The 17,244-nt window shown below is 64.2% G+C and overlaps 1 protein-coding gene across 2 annotated transcripts; it reads right to left on the bottom strand.

The window, feature by feature from the left end:
• Positions 1-1,954: 1,954 nt before the first annotated feature.
• ATG2A (autophagy related 2A) lies at positions 1,955-16,715 on the bottom strand. Of its 2 annotated transcripts, none has more exons than XM_036493737.2 (41): positions 16,423-16,715; positions 14,846-15,008; positions 14,587-14,739; positions 14,352-14,454; positions 14,009-14,144; positions 13,797-13,895; positions 13,464-13,560; positions 13,215-13,379; positions 12,988-13,128; positions 12,453-12,702; positions 12,208-12,355; positions 12,030-12,122; positions 11,529-11,693; positions 11,205-11,445; positions 10,909-11,005; positions 10,665-10,824; positions 10,441-10,583; positions 10,175-10,317; positions 9,887-10,053; positions 9,474-9,624; positions 9,099-9,292; positions 8,907-8,987; positions 8,715-8,821; positions 8,534-8,626; positions 7,897-7,967; positions 7,686-7,762; positions 7,175-7,345; positions 6,906-7,032; positions 6,604-6,818; positions 6,177-6,385; positions 5,893-6,028; positions 5,210-5,425; positions 5,005-5,106; positions 4,834-4,918; positions 4,602-4,737; positions 4,442-4,514; positions 4,223-4,305; positions 3,835-3,956; positions 3,542-3,696; positions 2,673-2,825; positions 1,955-2,577 (listed from the first exon to the last, which is right to left on the bottom strand). In XM_036493737.2, the coding sequence occupies exons 1-41, from the start codon at positions 16,591-16,593 to the stop codon at positions 2,344-2,346; spliced, it is 5,826 nt and encodes a 1,941-aa protein (XP_036349630.2). In that variant the 5' UTR covers positions 16,594-16,715; the 3' UTR covers positions 1,955-2,343. The 2 variants fall into 2 exon arrangements, with proteins under 2 accessions (XP_036349630.2, XP_036349633.2); XM_036493740.2 differs by having other exon boundaries at positions 7,181-7,345.
• Positions 16,716-17,244: the final 529 nt, after the last annotated feature.

The following is a 17,244-nucleotide window of genomic DNA, read 5'->3' as shown; positions in this document are numbered from 1 at the left end:
CTCCTCCGTGGGTACCAGCTCCCACCCCAGATAACAGCAGCCCCACTGGAAAGAGCTGAGCATTCCACATGGAGTTGCTGTTACAGGGGGTGGGAGCTAACTGGAGGCCTGGGCTCCGTCTCTGGATCTGGTGGGGGGGGCCTTGGATCCCCAGTCCTCTCGGCCCCAGGTGCACGTCTTCTTATGGCGAGGTTCCTTATCCAGCAGTGCCCCTCCACCCTGACTCCCGCGCTGCTTCCTGGGCGAAGTCCAAGTTCAACCCCAAATCGGCCTCATAAAAGCTGGGAGTGGCTCTCTGCTTTACAGCCTGGTAGCTTTTGTCCACCCCGACCCCCACACCCTGTCCCTAGTGGCCCCGCATTTCCTCCTTTCTTATCCACCCAGAGCAGGGGTCCCCAATCCTGCTCTTGCCCTTTGCCCACTATCCTCAGTGGCTGCCAGTACCCCCTGGGAGGTGGCAGATGGCAGGAGGAAGACAGGCTGAGAGAAAGATGGAGGGGCAGACCTGTGTGAGAAGCAGGGGGCTCGGAGGCCGGGGGGCTCGGGGACCTTGAATGAGGGGCTTGGCCTGAGCTGCTGTGGCTTTCTCCATGGGGCCCCGGCTGCTTTGGAACCTGGGACGTGGCCCTGCTGTGCTGTGCCAGAAGGAGTCGGCCGGGGACTGGGGTCTCCCACACTAAGCTGTCATCCCCCACCCAGCCAAGTTCTGACCCCAGAGGTACCCGTGACAGGTGCCAATTGGCCTTCAAAGAGAGAAGGGAGCCTTGGGTCATGCCTCCCTCTGCTGCTGAGCCAGAGAGGCCACAGAAGTCACAGAGTAGGGCCATGGGGGGGAGGTCTGTGTAACCCTGGTTGCCACCCTGAAGTGGTGTCCCCCTTGGGGTGCCTGCAAAGGAGATTACAGCAGGGAACTCAACCCCACCTTCAGAACCCTACACCCCTCCCCAAGGCCAGAAAGACAGGCCTGGGGCGCGTGCTGGAAGGTGGCCACAGCTGGCCACTCATCCTGACTGCTGAGAACCCGTGGCTCTGGCCATCTTAGCCCATGGCTAAAGGAGCTCGCGGAGGGCTGCCCAGGGGCTGCCGGGGACCCTTCCTCTTTTTTTCCTAAGAGTCCGTGACCCTGCAGCAAGAAGCTGGGGCTAGCACGAGCACCCTGGGGTAGAGGGCTCCACAGGGGCACGAGCCCCCAGGCGAGGGTCTTACCTTGGTGCTTGGCTGGCCCCCGGGGGCACAGGAGGAAGTGGGCACCCTGTGGGCCGCAGTGCCTTTTGAGCCGTTGACCCAGCCCCTGGCCAGTTAATGATTAGCCCACTGCCGTCAATACCCATCTGAGTGCGGTTCGAAGGGCAGGGAACCCTGGACTGTGCCCCACCCTGCCAGGGCACGTCCAGGAAGCTCCAGGCAGGGGCCTGCCTGTCCCTCCTGGTGCCATCAGACCCTAGACATGGGCCATTTGTCCCCTCGAGGTCACACTTGGTGGAACCACTCCTGGTGGCCCCCGGGGGCAGGGCCCTGGAGCAGCCGGGCCTCCAAGAGGTGGGAAGACCCTTGTAAACCCAAGAAGTCTGCAGGCAGCCCAGCCAGGTGAGGGACAAACCCACAGTGCTGTGGTGAGGACTGGAGTGGGGGTGGGGCATGCTGAGAGCCACTGGCAGAACGTCTTCTCCCTCCCTGTCATCTCAGCCCTCATGCCAGGTCAGGATAGCACTGTGGGTCTGGAGCTGGGAGCCCATGGCACAGACCTGGTCACCTCTCGCACAGATGGTGACCTCCCCTGGGTCCAGGGCAGCTACCCTGGGAAGAGGGACAAGCCTGGGGCAGGAAGTGCCCGGTTGGATGGCCAGCTGGAGGCGGTGGTGCCCCCTGGTGGTGAGAGCAAGGAGCCACAGTCAATGCTGAGGGTGCGGCTGACCCTTAGGGTCCCGGGAGAGACACACGAGGGTCAGGTGGCTGGCGGTGGGCACAGTTTATTCCACTTCCTGCAGACACCGGCCCACACACTCAAGGAGCATAAAAATACACTGAACACAAGGTGTCTGTCCCCCTTCCTCCTCCCACGATGCAGACAGACGTTTGGCTGAATGGGGTCTGGTCCGGGGGTCCGGTCCTGGGGCAGGGCCCAGGGGAAAAGTGCACAAATAGGCTGACGCCGCCCCGTGGGGCCCCAACCCTTCACAGTGGCTGTTCCCCGGAGGGTCCAGGCCTCACCCAGTGGTCTCCTAAGGGAGGCCCTGGAGCTGGCAGCACCACGGCGGGGTGGGGGAGGGGGAGGGCACAGTGGGCAGGCAGGGGGGAGGGCAGGCAGCAGCACCCCCTGCCAGGTTCTGGCCACCCCCCGCCTTAGTCTTGGGCCTCTGAGCGCCACTTTAGGGCGTGGTGTTTGTGGGCATCTGGTAGAATCTGGTTGCGCATGCCCCCCAGCAGGCTGGATGTGGCTTCCGTGGCCACGATGAGTGGCTTCACAACCGTCGGAGGCAGCTGGCGGATCACACCCCCCACAGCGCCCGTCAGCCCCTTCTGCTCGTGGCCCCGTGACGCCACGTCACAGATGGTCTGTGCTGTGTCCAGGATGCCCTGTGAGGTCAGAGGGCAGAGGTCAGCTGGGCTTCCAGGGAGGGCGATCATGTGGGTGGGTGGGGTGTAAGGGGGTGGGAGGGGAGCCCCCTCACCTCTCGAACCGTGTCGTAGGCCTTGGCCACGCCCTCCCGGAGGTCAGCTGGCTGCTGGCCCTTACGCAGCCTGCGGGCCGACCGCTTGTCCTGCAGGGAGCGGGAGATGGGTGCCGCCGGCGACAGGATGTCATACACGGTCTCTGCTGTGGCCTGAGGCAGGGAGCACCGCGTGAGGACCTGGCCTGGGCAGGCACACGCCGATCCAGGAGCCCCCCAGCCCCGAGCTGTCCTGTCCCTAGCACTGCGGGAATTTCAGGCAGAAACGATGACCCAGGGAGACTTTCCTGCAGCCCAGGCCCTCTTCCACTGACCACCACGTGCGGGCCAGCTCTTGCCCCGGGCTCACTGAGCTGCCTGCCCCTCCTGCTCCATCCCAGGCTTCCCGGCCCAGAGGCAGCCCTAGCACAGGCCCATGAGCCACTGGCAAGCTGGCCCGAGCCGGCCCTTCCTGCTGCCCACAGCACCTCACCCCCACACTGCACCTTCCAGTTCTCAGCCCCTGGGGGACTGTATTCTCTCCCTACAGCTTCCTCATGGTGCCCCGCCCCCCACCCCAGGAGGCCTGAACTTGCAACAGACAAGGCCATGACTACCCTCCACCTCCTGGCTGCTGGCTCACAAACAGCTCCTGGCTTCCAGGGGCTCTCTGGGCCTCATGGTCCCAACAAACCAGGGCCGGGCTCTGGATCCCCGTTGACTCTCTGTAAGACCCGCTGGGGAGGCCTGGGGGAGCCGACCAGGCACATCCCTGCCAGGGAGTCACGCTCCCTAGGGGTCAAAGGGACCCAGCCCTGGCAGTTCACCCCTGCAGACCCCAGCTAGCCACCATCCCGGAGCCCCGACAACAGACCTGGCCAGAGGCTTACCTGGATGGCCTGCACCAGCCGGTTGCTAAGCTCCAGGGCGGCAGAGGCCGTGGATGAGCCGAAGGAGGCAGCCCCTCGCTGCAGCCCCCGCATGAGACGCCCATCCTTCCGGTACTGCTCGATGGGCAGCCACAGCAGGTCCCGGAAGCCTTGGACTACAGGTGTGGGAGTTTGGGGGTGGGGGTCAGAGGGGTTCAGGCGCCCTGATTGATCTCCTCCCCTGCTCCCTGGGATGGTCCCAGGGGCTACTCCTGCCCTCTGCCCACCTCCACCCTGCCATCTGGTCCACTCACAGAGCTGGACAACCGAGTGCATGGGGCCCACACCCCCCAGCAGGCCGGGCAGCTGGTTCTTGCGAATGTCCTGCAGCCACTCATTGAGGGCATAACCCAGCACCTTGTCCACACCCAGAAGCCTAGGGGGGAAGGGTGTCAAAGTGAGGCGAGAGGTGGGGAGGATGACCAGGAGGCCCAAGAACCTTTGTGGCAAGAGCAGTGGGCATCCTGCTGGGCCTGCCCTGCCACCATCCCGGAGCCCCGGTGCAGAGCAGAAGGTGTCCCCTGAGGATACCCTGGGGGGGTGACAACTGAGGACACCGCAAGTGGGGGTGACAACTGGCTCAGGCCACACATCTGGTGAAGGGCAGAGTATGGGCTGGTTTGGGGGCTGTGGGGGACTCACCCGTGCCGGCAGCAGAGCCGTTTTAGCTTCAACTCGGAGCAGTTGAGCTGGGCCAGGCCAATGAGGAGGCCAGCAAAGGTGCCCTGGGTCATGGGGAGATGGCGGCTCAGGTTTGTGGGGTGCACACCAACCAGCCCAGGGGAGCCACTGGGGACCACCCTGTGTGAAGTGGGCGGCAGCAGCCACTGGCCTTTCCCTCTGTCCCAGGGCGCTGTTTACCACTTGGTCCACGGTCACGTGCTTGCCGTGGTAATCCAGCCAGATGGGCACCTCGGATATAAAGCGGAACTCCCTGGGGGAAGGAGAATAGGGCCTTGGTCACTGCCCCGGGGGTTCCTGAAGCCCACAGCCCAGCCTGGGCCCCAGCCAGCAGCCCTACCTAAAGTAGATGGGCTGTTGCTCAGGTGAAGGCGAGCCGTGGCCACTGCCCGTGGCCTCCTGCATGCCAGCCACCTCCATGCCCATGGGTTGACCTTCCTGGGGGCTGCTGGGCTGGCCTCGGGTATCAGGGCGAGCTGATGAGGGGAGGTGACAGTCAAAGAGTGAAAGTGGTGGCGGGAAGGGCTGGGAGGCCAGACTGCCCCTCCGTGCCCTGGCCTGGCCTCTCTCACCATCAGCAGAGCTCTCCCCAGGCACCATGGGGGTGATGCCAGCTGCTAGGCTGGTAAAGAAGTCTTTGAGGAAGAAGAGGGCATCCTGCCGGGACAATAGGGAAGTGGTGAGACTTGCAGGCATGCCCACACACTGCAGAGGGCGGGGGAAGTCTCCCAAGTTCCCCTCACCTGGTCCACGTTGAGTCGCAGGGGCATCAGTGAGACACGCAGGCAGCATTCAGGTCCACCCACACTGCTGGTGGGGGCGACGTGCAGTGCTTTGATGGTCAGCTGGGGACAGAGGGCCAGTGCTGGGTGGAGTGCCCCACCAGCCCTGCTGTGGCACCTGCTGGCTGCCCCCCCAGGGCACATGGCTCATGCCGCTGGACTATACCATGTTGGAGTGCGCGCGCCGCGGCATGCGCTCGCTGGTGTGAAGGTACAGGAATTTGTTGATCTTGGAGGAGGCCAGCCGGTCGCGCACCTCAAGCTCCTGGACGATGAAGACTTGGCGTGACAACGGCCGCTCCTCCAGCTCCTGGCCAGGCATCACAGGCCCCGTGGGGGCCGTAGCCGGCTCCTCAGGGTACACCTCATGCTGGAAGCTGACCTGGGGTGGGTGGGCAGAGGGCAGAGCTGGCCCAGATCTCTGCTCTGTGCAACCTTCAGCGTCCCCACCCCACACCTGGCTTCAGCCCTGATGCCTGCCCCCACGGGCACCGTACCCACTATGTGGAACTTCTTCCTTTCCTGCCCTGCCTCACCTCATCCTAGACCCTTGAGTGCACCCTATTTTCCTGTGTCTTCTTCTATGTTCTCCCTACAAATTCCTCATTTTGACTTGCCTGCCCTGCCTTCAGACCTGCATCTCTCCCTGCCCAGGGAGCTGGGCTGTCACCAGGCCCTGGAGGTGACACAGGAAGCCCAGGTGCTGCTTAAGTCCCACGCCCCCGGTGTCCCTCCCCTTCTTGCTCTCCCTGGGTGACACACAGGCCTGGCTTCCCCCACCACCTCAGGCCGGCCTCGGCTCCTTGCTGCTGGTCCAGGAGGCTCGGGTGCCCTGTGCCCTGCGCCCACCTTGCTGAGCTGTATCTCCATGAGCACGTGATGCTGCCTCCCGCTGCCGCCCTGCGTGCGCCACGTGTTCTGGGGCCGGTTGTGACCAGAACAGCGCGACGGAGAGCTCCTGTGGCCCGCCAGGCCAACTCTTGCCCTAGGAAGAAGAGATGGGGGGACCTGAGTTCTCAGTGGACCCCTTTCCTTGCCTCAGACCAGCAGCTCAGAGCCTGCAAGGCGTGGCAACTGTTCCCCGCCCAGCCCCTTCCCCCCACCCCCAGCTGTCCCCTGCACCTTCTGGTTACCTGTGGCCGGGATGGGGACCGAAGTCCCGGCCTCCATAGAGGTGCCAGACCAGGGAGAGCTCACGCAGCACCACACGGCTACAGGGCATGGGGAAGTGGGCAGGTGCTCGCAGCAGGTCCGTGCTGCCCAGCGGCCGTGAGAAGTGCCCATCCCGGACCACAATGGGGCCCGGATGCAGCTGTGTCACCACGGGCTCCCCATCTCGAGGCTGGCAGGGATCAAGGGAAAAGGAGCAGGAGGCTGTGAGGGGAGCACCGTCGAGGCTGCTCTGGCCCATCCTGGCATCTCCCTTCCCACCTTCTCTCTTTGATGTATGATAGCTTTCTTGGGGCACCACCCCAGCCACATATCTGGGAGGGAGGCACTGAGAGCTCCCAGGGACTACCTCTTCTACCTGGGTCCGCCCCACCCTCACTGGCCACACACCGCAATGCCTAGGCCCGGCGCATCCAGGATGCAGAACTCGTCGCTGTCCACTGTGTCCGCTTGCCCCTCCTCTTCTGTTTCATCTTCCTTTACCTCAGGCTGGGACCCAAAGCTGCCAGGACAGGTCCCGGCAGGTGGTGAAGGGGGCTGGGTCCCATTCCGCTCCCCTGGGAACAGGTAGACGGAGACAGGCGAGGCCTGGAACAGGGCACTACCTGCAGGAGAGCAAGAGTGGCTGGCATGGGAACATGCCTGCTGGGGGCACTTGGCTATGCTTGCCATCCCCGGCGCGTCCCCTGCACCTGCAGGCTGGGCCAGCTCCCGCAGGCTGCGCTCTGTGTCCAGGAGGGCGTCAGCCAGGTCCCGCTGGTTGATGAGGGCCGTCTCCACTGGGGGACACACGGGCAGGGAGGCGGGGCTCTCGGAGAGCTGGGCCAAACAGATGAATGGGCAGGCCATGAGGCAGGGCAGGTAGGCCCCCCACTAGGGGCTCCCCCCAACCCAGGGCCCCCAAGGGCCACGGCTGGGGAGGGGGCCTGGCCCAGTTCTGGCAGTGCCTGGCCAGGCTCACCTGTACCTTCTGGCCGGCGATCTCCGTGGGGCTGGGGGGCCGGGGTGGGGGGTGCAGGTCGCCCGCGCTCAGTACGTACTGCAGCAGGCTGACCAGCAGGGCGCACGAGTCGGCGCAGCTGTGCACATGCAGCACGTTGTTGGAGCAGCGCAGCTCGAATAGTGGCTGGCTCTGCAGGCAGTGGGTTAAGTGGGCACAGGTCACAGAGAAGGCGGCTAGGCCCAGGACCCCCTGAGGTGGGAGGAGGCAGGGGCATCCCCCACTGCCCTCTTGTTCTGTGCATTCTCCAGAAGTGGGAGGCCACGCCCCTGCCCCCTGCTGTCGACTCCCTGGCAGCCTGGGACACCTCCTCTACCCTCCCCAGAGCAGGCCAAGTCCTCAGGCCCTGCCCTGACTACACTGTATTGCCCCCTCGTGGCAGGGCTGAGACCCTGCATTTATGCTGCCAGCAGCAAGGGCTAAAGTGGGCTGGCATGGGGATGAGGCTGGGGGAGCCCGCCACTCCGCTTACCAGTTTCCCCTCGGTGCTACCCTTCCAGGTTTTGATCACAAGCTCCAGCAGGTCCACGTCCAGGACGCAGACGTAATCTGAAACAGAAGAGGCAAGAGAGAATCCCTCTGGGCTCCCCATCCTCCACTCGGGCCCTATCTCATCACTGGGTGGAGAGTGAGGAGAAAGCCTGTGGGTGCCACCTGCCAGCCCTTAGAGGGGTCCTACCCACCTCGCCGCAGATCTGGGCTCTCCACATCACACTTGTCTGACAGGTACAAGGCCGAGTCGTCAAGGATGAACCTGGTGGGGTACAGGGCTAAGAGGGGCCCCGGGAGCCACTGCAGGCCTTGGGGAAGCTCCTGAGGAGCAGAGGGGGACCTCTCTGGATCCATGGGGACAGCAGGTGGGGGAGGGGAAAGGGAAGAGCGAGGAAGAGGAGGAGGGTGAAGGCCTTGGGCCTCCCAGCTCTGCTACCTCATTTGGTTTGGGCCTTGAGGCAGTCCTGGGGCTGTCCTCCACCCCCATCCTCCAAGGTATTTGAGAGTAGAATAACCTAACAAGCTAAAGCCCTCTAATTCTGAGAACACTAGCGTGTCATGCCTCTTCCTCACTGTCTCTAGATCCATACGAATGCTCCTTAGAGTGAGCTTGCTAATAGGTGGGTAAGTTCTGTGTCTGCTTTTTTGGGGGGAGCAGGGGAAGGGGGTGTTATGTTCTGATATCTTGGCTTTTACCCTCCCACCTGGCTCACAGCTGCACCTGCCCAGGTTTAATACTAGGTGGCGATGCCAGGCCCTGGGGCCGACAGCACCGCCCTCAGCCTCCTGTTCTGCGCATGCCCTGGAAGTGGGACCAGGCCCTCTCACCTGAGCAGAAAGGTGGAGGTGTCCATGATGATGTTGCTGGACAGGGTGAATGATTCGGCGGTGACGAGGACTCGCACGGGGAGGTAGAGAGGCCTGGGGAAGACACTTGGACTGTGGCGGGCACCTCTCAGCAGCGGGCGGGCTCCCTCCGCCCTGCCCCTGGCCAGCCCCACCCGGGTACCTGTAGTCCACGGCACAGGAAAACAGGTGCGTGTGCAGGATGGTGATGACCGTCGGGGGCAGATAGCCCAGCACAGGGTCGTCCAGCACATCCAGGAACTCCAGCAGCTGGGGAGGCCACAGGTGGGGTGGTGAGCCTTGCCTGCCATACCCTTAGCTAGGGGCTTTGATGCCCTCGCCCTCCCTGGCTCACCTGTGAGTGCCAGCTCTGTTCAGGCAGAGCCATGTAGTGGCGCAGGGTGGCTCTGTGAAGTCGCAGGGTCACCAGAAACTCCTGGGGGTAAGGTCGGGGTTGGGGAGCAGTCAGGATAGTGACAATCCCCACCCTGAACACTGGGACGCAGCTGCCCCCCCCCACTCCCAGAAGCCAGCAGACATGCAATACCTTGACATTGCGTTGGGGATCTAGCTGGATGCGCACAGCCGTGGACAGCATGTGGGGGTCCTGGCCCTGGCGGCCTGAGGCACCCTGCTCAATCATCCCTTCTTCCGAGGGGTAGATGGTGGGGGCCAGCTGGGCCGGGGGAGGGGAGGTGGGCAGCTCCAGGCGACCGGGCAGCACATAGTCATCCACGACCGCTGGGGAGGCATCGTGTGAACCCCACGCCAAGCTGCTGGCTGCCCTCCCCGCTGTGACACCCCACGTCCCCAGTGGGTCCCAGCCGACAGCCTTGCCCTCCCCTGCTATGCTGCCCCAGGTCCCTGGTGGGTCCCTCCCTGACCCCAGCCCTGCAGCGGCCCAGGGCCCCCGCCCTCACACCTCGGTGGTACAGCGTGGCCTTTTCGGCTTCCAGACAGAAGTAGCCAAGCCCGGGCTGGCCATGGTACTGCGACACGTTGAAAATGGTGCCTTGCTCCACGTCCAGCACCAGCTCCCCGTGTGCCGCCTCCAGCCTCCCGCCGCTCTCATCCTGCAGAGCACACGGGCCTGGCTTCACCAGGTGCTCACCAGCTTGCTCCTCCTCCCCACCCCCAGGGGAGAGGTGGGTGCTTGTTTTCCAAAAAGGAAAATAATTCCTGTCCTGTCCGTCTCCCTGTAACCCCACAAGGCGCCCTCTGCCCTTGACACATGAGTGCCCACATGCGGCTGCTGGGTGCAGCGGCATGGGTGGGCGCTGGCCTGGTTCCCTCCCCAGCGCCAGCAAGGGCTCCCCTGCCCAGGGGTGCCCTCACCTTGGCCTCACACAGGGCTGTTACGCGCCCCTTCAGCACCGTCACGAGGGTAGACAGGGCACTCTGGGAGCGAGCAGGACCTGAGGGCTCGGCGGCTGGTGGCTGCTGGGGGGCCCCTGAGGAGGCCCCCGCAGAGAAGGGGGCTTCCTCGTCGTCTGAGTCTGAGTCTGGGGTGAGACCAGGGCGGGTGGGGGTGTGGCCTGGGAAAGCTAGCCCAGCCTCCACTTCCCTCGGGCACCCAGGACCCTCCCTGCCCACCGTCTGCCCGGTGTAGGCTGTCCTGTATACCCAGCTTGAAGGCCGACTTGCACATCTTGAAGGTGTCTTGCCAGGAGCTGGAAGAGGGGCTGGGGCAGCCAGGAGGCTGGGCAGCGGGGCAGGGGGTGGGGAACAAGGCCGCGGGCTCCCACATGAGCAGGTCATTGTTGATCCTGAGGTGGAGGGACGGGGGTGGGGAGAGGGGTGGAGGCTGGCAGAGGTGATGGGGGGCAGGCCTCCCCACCCCTGCGGCCTGGGGCTGGACCCGCTCACAGCCCCACCCAGCGGGTTTCTACCTGTTGTAGATGCTCTCGTAGGCCTCCTTGCTGGGCAGGAAGATGTGAGCGCTGGGCAGGGTCACTTCCAGGGTGCAGCGGGACATTGCGAGGGTCCGACTCTGGAACGTTCTCATCTCCTCAGCATCTCCAGGGATCACCATCTGGGGGGAGGGGCGTGGAGACAGGGGCTCCAGGGAAGGCAACACAGACCAATGCCTGGGGAGGGACAAGCTGGGTCTCACCTCCTCCGTCTCGTACATGGTCCTCTTAGAGGAGAAGGGAGAAGGCTCAGGCTCACGAAGCTCGCAGGGGCTCTCAGTGGACAGCTCCAGGTCCTCCCTCTTGTCCGTGGCTGCCTCCCACTGTGTGCTGCTGGCCTGGGGGTTCAAGGTCACCACTACCCTGCCAGGACACAGGACTGTCACACCTGGCCCCTGCCTGGCCTCCTGCCACCCTTCTCAGGAGCACCTCCCCTTGCCAACTTACTGGGGCAGGAAGTACTTGCGCCCGGTGCTCTTGGGGTCCAGGGCTTTGGAGACTCTCAGACAGGGGACAGGTGGCTTCTCTCCATCTTCGTATATACCTGGAGTGGGGGGAGTGCTCTGGTCGGCCCTGGGGCTCCTACACAACCGTGTGGCACTGGCAGACAGGCTCCTCATTGCCCACTGCCTAGGGATAGGCAATGCTTTGTAGTCTTCAGGGGAGGGTCCAGGCCAGGGCCTTGTACAGCTGGGACCCAGCCTGTTCCACATCCAAGCCTGCCTCCCTCCCAGGGCTCTCACCGTGCAAGTCGGAACAGGTGAGCTCCAGGCGCGTGGGCTCTGGGGGGCCAGGCCCACTGCTAAGCTCTGAGCGGAAATGGGGCTCAGCCAGTTCCAAGCGCAGCTGCTCAGGCCGCACGGCTCGGCCCGACCAGGGGTCCCTCTCGGGCCGCAGGTCGGCAATGGGGAAGTGGAGCCGCAGCGTGGCCCGAGGTGATGACAGCCGGAACACCGTCTGCTGTTCCATCTGCGGGGGTTCCGTCTGCACAAGGGCTGAGGGTCAGAGCTGCCTCTAGGGGCTCCGTGCCCTCCCCACCCCGGCCTGGCTTGGCCTGGCCTGCTTACCAGCAAGCTAGAGGTGGCAGCTGGTGGCTCAGGGGGTGTGGTGGCCAGTCGCAGCAGGGCAGTGAGCCGGTCCAGGGCCCCAAGTTCCAGGTCCGACTGGAAATCGTCCAGGTCCAAGGCCAGCTCTGAGTGGCAATGGCAGGTTACAGCGCGCCGGGGCCGGCTCTGAGAATGAGCAGGACATGCTTTGCTTCAGCAGGGTAGCCCAGGCAGCAAGAAGGGGCTCCCCTGGGCAAAACACAACCTGGATCCCTCCTGGGAGGATGAAAGCTAGGGCAGAAGACCAGGAGGGGTCTGGGAACCCCTTCCCCCATGCACTCTGAGGCAGAACCCCTACTGTATCATTACTAAAGCCACCCTGAATCCTGAACCCTCTACCACAAACCCAGAGACCCAGCAGGAGTGTACTCCAGCTGGAGCATCAGGAGGAGGACAGAGTGGGGCCAGTGAAACCTGGGGAGCACCCCCCAGCCCTGAGGTCCAGAGCAGAGGCTGGGTTACCTTGGGCACACGGCGCAGGGTCTGTGTGTGGCGTAGGTGAGCAGAAGGTCGCGCTGATGCCTGGGAGCCCAGTTTGCTGGGAAAACCCAGGATCTGGGGTGGGAGGTGGGGAAGTGTAGAACAGAATCAGGCCGGCCCCCATGTGCCAGGACCCCCCCACCCTGGACCCTGCCCGCACCTCCGTGTACTCGGGTTCTGAAGCGCCCCTGGGCCACAGGCATTCCAACACCTCCAGCTGCCCAAAGTTCATGTCCGTGCTGTTCGTCCGGCGGCCTCGGCTGCCTGTCCGCAGCTCCCAGGTCAGCTGCACAGCCGCACCTGTCAGTCTGTGGGGAGAACAGGACGGGGCGTCAGATAGTGGGCTTAGAGGGGCAGGGTGGGAAGTGGGGGTGGCTCCTGTCCTGCCTAGCTCCGGGCTCGCACCGGACGTGGCTGTAGGGACAGGCCCTTTGGAAGCGTGGCCGCAGGTAGTGGAAGTCACGGGAACCAACGGGCCCATCCTTGGCGGCATCGAACTCGGTAAAAAAGTGGGTAGCGAGGTCAGGTGGTCCGGAAGATGGGGCAGCGGTCTGCAGCAGGGTCAGGGTCAGGCCCCCCAAAGTCATCTTCAGCAGTGAGTCAGGGCGCATGGTGTCAGGGAGAGGCGTGGTGGCAGCAGCAGCAGCTGTCTTGCCTGAGGGGACAGAAGGCGTTCACTGAACCCCCACCCCATCCCTAGAGTGCCCAGCTACCCCTGGGGCAGGGCTGGCTGCAAGCCTGGAGCCAGAAGGCCTGACTTGTGTGGCTCTTGGGGGAGTTGTACCAGCTTCATGTGCCAGGCCTCCCCCTGCCTCACTTCTGCCCCTCAGGGATATAAGAAGGGCCCAGTGACAGGACCCCCAGCAAGCCCAAGCAGCAAGCAAAGCACACAGCCCAGCAAAGCGTGGGCTCACTCTGCCCTAGAGGTGCCCGGACTCACCGGCCCGGGGGGCCTGGACAGATGCCCGGCGGGAAGCCACATGGCTGTGCACAGAAGAGCTCAGATCCACGTCGGAGAGGGAGAGCTCAGACACGGCCGAGGCCACGCTGCTCGTGAGGCCCGCCATGGAGAAGAAGAGGTCTGGAGGGGGCGAGGGGGCAGGACGTCAGGGGCAGCTGGCTCAGCCCCCAGGGACTCTAGCCCCCGTGCTTCACCCCCACACTCACCAGTGCTTTCTAGGTTGAGGAGGGGGTTGCTGAGGGGGTCTGGGCTGAGGGGCTCGGCCACAGTGCCTGCCTGCAGCTGCTGGTTCAGATCCTGCTCAATGAGCCACAGGTCTTCCGCACCCAGCGGCCGGCTCTTGTTCAGCTTGTCGGCCAGGCCTTCGGCATCTGCAGCAGGGCACCATTCAGCCGGGTCTTGGCCAGCCCTCCAGGGCCACCACCCCTCTGCACTGGGCTGTCCTCAGGTCTCACCTGTCAGGCTCACAGCGCTGAGCAGTTCCTGAAGCTGCTGGAGCTGCTGCGGCGTCAGGAGCAGGTGCAGGCAGCCCAGCTGTCCTGCCACCTCCAACTAGGGGGGCGAGCGGGCAGTCTAGAGCTGATGTTTGCAGCAGGCCCCTCTCTGGGCTGCCACCCACCTGCCCATACCATCCCGGGAGGGCAGCGGGCAGTCACTTGCTGGGCCAAGCTCTGCTGTGAATTTAGCCCGGCAACCCAGCCAGGCATCTTGGGCAGCCCTACTGGATACCCTCTCAGGCCTGCAGATGGGGCATACCCCCCCTGTTCCGGGGGTACCTAGGGACTCACCTTGGGGCCTGGGAAGGCCTCATTCTGTTTTAGCTTCACCACCAGTTCCATGTACCCTGAACAGCTGCCGATCTGCACGGGGGGCTTTGGCGGGTCCTCCTGCGAGGTGCACAGATAACATGGGGGAGATGTGAAGGGCTGGCAGGGGGCTGAGAGCTCAGGGATCCCCAAGGCACAACAGGGGCTGCAGGAGTGACATGTGGGGAACCCACCTGGGACTGCAGCTCCTCCAAGTGCAGGCGGACGCCAGCCAGCTGTAGCAGCTTGTGCAGGAAGGCGGGCGGCTGGTGCACGTCCACTGGTGGTGCCTGGCTTGGGTCCCGCACAGCCTCATCGCAGTACTCTAGCCTGGGGCGGTGCAGGGGTCAGTCAGCTTTTGGCCTGGGCAGCCCCAGGCCTGGGAGCCCACTCGCCATACCGTGCTCCATTCTAGAGGCATAGGTCTGTCACCCTAGCTCCTTGGGCCCAACCAGCCCTAGGGTGGTGGCGGACAGGGCCAGAAGTCCTTCCTAGAGCTTCCACACAACCCTTGTCTTCACACCAGCCCACTCCTACCTTTGCACGTGGACCTCCACGGCCACCCCTCGCCGCCTGTCCCCCGGCGAGTGCTCCACTCTCACCACTGTATCCAAAAAGGTCACTTTGATCCTCCGCAGCACTGGGGAAAGATGGGGGAGGGTTCAGGTCAGGGGGAGCAGGATGAGATGCTACCTGCTGGCTAGCAGGGGGTCTTAATGCCGCCTGGGGGCCACGTATGGAGGAGTGGGGAGCTGGAGGGGGCTGAGCTCACCAGTTTCAATGGTCTGGGCGAACATCTCCAGCCCCTCCAGGGGCTGCGGGGCCTCAGAGGGTTCTGGCAGTCCATCCCGCAGACACTCCTGAGCCAGCTGCAGGCTGGAGGTCATGCAGGAGGCCCAGCTCTGGGAGTCAGCAGCCACTGGCCCTGTGTGGAGGAAGCGCAAGTGGGTCTCAGGGCCAAACAGGCACGGGGGAGTGGCTGCCAGGGCCCAGGCACAGCCCACTGGCCTTGCCCTGTCCTGCTCCCTCACCTGGGCTCTGGCGGGGCTGCAGGGTGAGCTGGAGGCCAGCCACGTGCACCGTGCAGTGGTCGGTGAGCAGGGCAGCCCAGGGCACGGCTACTTCGATGGAGCCCACGAAGCCTTCCACCAGCTCCAGCGGCGACTCCATGGACTCCAGCACCTCATTCACCGACTGTGAACACAAAAGGGGGTGCACGTTCGGCAGCGTCAGCTCCCAACCCCTGCTGCCTGCCAGCTGCGGTCATCCTGCCTGGGAGGATGCCCCAGGTGCTGCCAGTGGTCGCACATGAAGCCTGCCAAGGCACCTGCCCCCTCTGCTCATGCGGCTTCCTATCCTGGTCCCTTAAGATCATCTGCTGAGCGCCTGCTCCACGTGGACCCCAAGGCTTTAGGGGTAAACCAAACATCCACACTCCCACACTCCCAGGGTCTGTCCAGGTCATGGCCAGGGAATGCACGAAAGTCAGGATGAAGCAGGCCCTGACCAGTGACCCAGCCTCGGCAGGCGGAGGAGGGACGGCCTGGGTGGGGGCACTCTCCAGTCACTGCAGGGATGTGCCCAACTCAGTCACCTGCCAGCCTGGGGGCTCCTGGAGGGCACCCAGCCCACCTGGCTCCTCCCTGTGAGCCTCCCAGACACCCTAAGGGGGACAACCTCTGCAAGCCTCAGTGTCACACCTGTCACATCAGCAGCCAAGACCCCAAAGGATGAAAACCAGTTCCGTGTCCAGAGGCCCATAGACGGGGGAACTGAGGCCTCCTCCTCCCGCCACTGGAAGTCACAGACCACCCACTACTGGGAGGCGCACCCCTCAACCCCACCAAGGCCTGGCTACCCTCTCACACCCAAAGTGTACAAAGCAGCCAGGCCTCTGGCTCCTGGGCCGGCAGGGTGGACCCAGCACCAGCCCCAGCACTGCTCTTGAGGTCAGCTGAGCAGTGTCAGGGCCCCTCACGGCCCTGGACCCAGCCAGCTCAGCATCTCCCATCCCTTCCCCCTGAGCTGGAGACCCCTCACCCTTCGCTGAGGGCCTCCCCTCCAGGCTGTGATGCTGCCTGCCTCCCTCAGTCCTGCCCCCAAACACCCGTGGGTCCTCCCACTGTCCCCCAAACAGGAAGTAGACGCCAGCAGCCCTGACACTCACGCCCGCGGTGTTGATCAACACCGCCGGCCCCGCTGACGCTGCCTTGTTGACATCCACATCCGGAGGCGAACCCCACCCACCGCAGGCCCCGGGGGTCAGGAGGTCAGGCAGGTCGGCCACAGGTGGCCTCCCCCTCGGCACCCGACAGCCGCCCTGCCGTGGGGGGACCCCCAGCGCTGCAAGCTGCCGCCCCACTCTCTCCGTCACCCCTACTTCTCGGCTCAGCCAGCAAGCTGGGATGCGAAGATGCTGGTGTCCTCCACACCCCCGACGCCCTCACTGACACCCCCTCCCCGGCTCCGCTTCTCCCGTGGAGACATGGCGGGACCCCAGTCCAGGGGGTGCCCCCTGACGCCTACACTTGCCCAGTCCGCTCTCCAGTTCCGGACAACTGCTCCCCCCACTCTCTCTCTCTCCCGGATTCCGGCCCCGACGCCTCACCCAGGTCTCCAGGTGGATGTCCCGCAGGGCAACGCTGCCCCGGTACAGGTCGAGGCTGAGCTGGTCGAGACTGAGGTGTTCTTGGAAGAAGTGCCCCAGATAGTGGTGCAGCAAGTAGCGGCAGACCCGCTCTTTCACACAGTTGGACCATGGCCACAGCCATCGTGACATCTCGGAGACCGCGGGGCCCGGGCCGCCTCCGCTTGCCTGCCCGCCGGCCCGCGGGTGATCCTTGCCCGGCGGCGCTGTTCACTAGAGCCCCGGGCTCGCCCCGCCGCTTCTCTCAGCACCAGGCCGCGCCCCCGGACGCCCAGCCACGCCCCCCACGCTCGCTACCATTGGCTACGGCCGAGGGCGAGGGTTGTTGATTGGCTTCGGGGGGCGGGGCTTTTTGGAGCGAAAAAGGGACTGGGCTCTGGGCATGAAATAGGGCTCACAGCCAGGATGTAAGCTTGCGCAGAAGGGCTGTGTGGGAGGACCTTTAGCCTCCCTCCCACAGGTTCGGGAAAGGCTGTTGCTGAGGGGGCCGGTCCCACCGACGAACGCGCACGCGCCTATTCGTCGGCCTCCTTTCGGGGGTTGGGCGGGATTTAAAGGGACAGAGACCCGTCTAACGTGACGGAAAGCTTGGCGGTGGGCTGGGGGTGCTGGATGAGATTAGCAGCAGAAATATGTGAGAACAATTACGTGAATAAATATTTGTGTTTGATAAAGCTCCCCACCATTCTTTATCTTCTCAGCTCTGCTGACGGCCCGCTAAGATGGGGATTATTGTCATCACCTTACAGGTAAAAAAAACACTCATAAAGGTTGTTGAGTAAA

Source organism: Ochotona princeps, chromosome 4, assembly GCF_030435755.1.
Source record: "Ochotona princeps isolate mOchPri1 chromosome 4, mOchPri1.hap1, whole genome shotgun sequence".
Lineage (NCBI taxonomy): Eukaryota > Metazoa > Chordata > Mammalia > Lagomorpha > Ochotonidae > Ochotona > Ochotona princeps.
The sequence above is the reverse complement of the archived record's forward strand: the minus strand, read 5'-3'. Positions and strand labels throughout refer to the sequence as shown.

Coding starts and splice junctions, on each gene's coding strand:
- ATG2A (XM_036493737.2), bottom strand. CDS start 16,593: ATGTCACGATGGCTGTGGCCATGGTCCAACTGTGTGAAAGAGCGGGTC. Junction 14,145..14,351: donor GTGGAGGTCCACGTGCAAAG/GTAGGAGTGGGC, acceptor GCACCGCCCCAG/GCTAGAGTACTGCGATGAGG. Junction 11,006..11,204: donor CACCTGTTCCGACTTGCACG/GTGAGAGCCCTG, acceptor CCCCCACTCCAG/GTATATACGAAGATGGAGAG.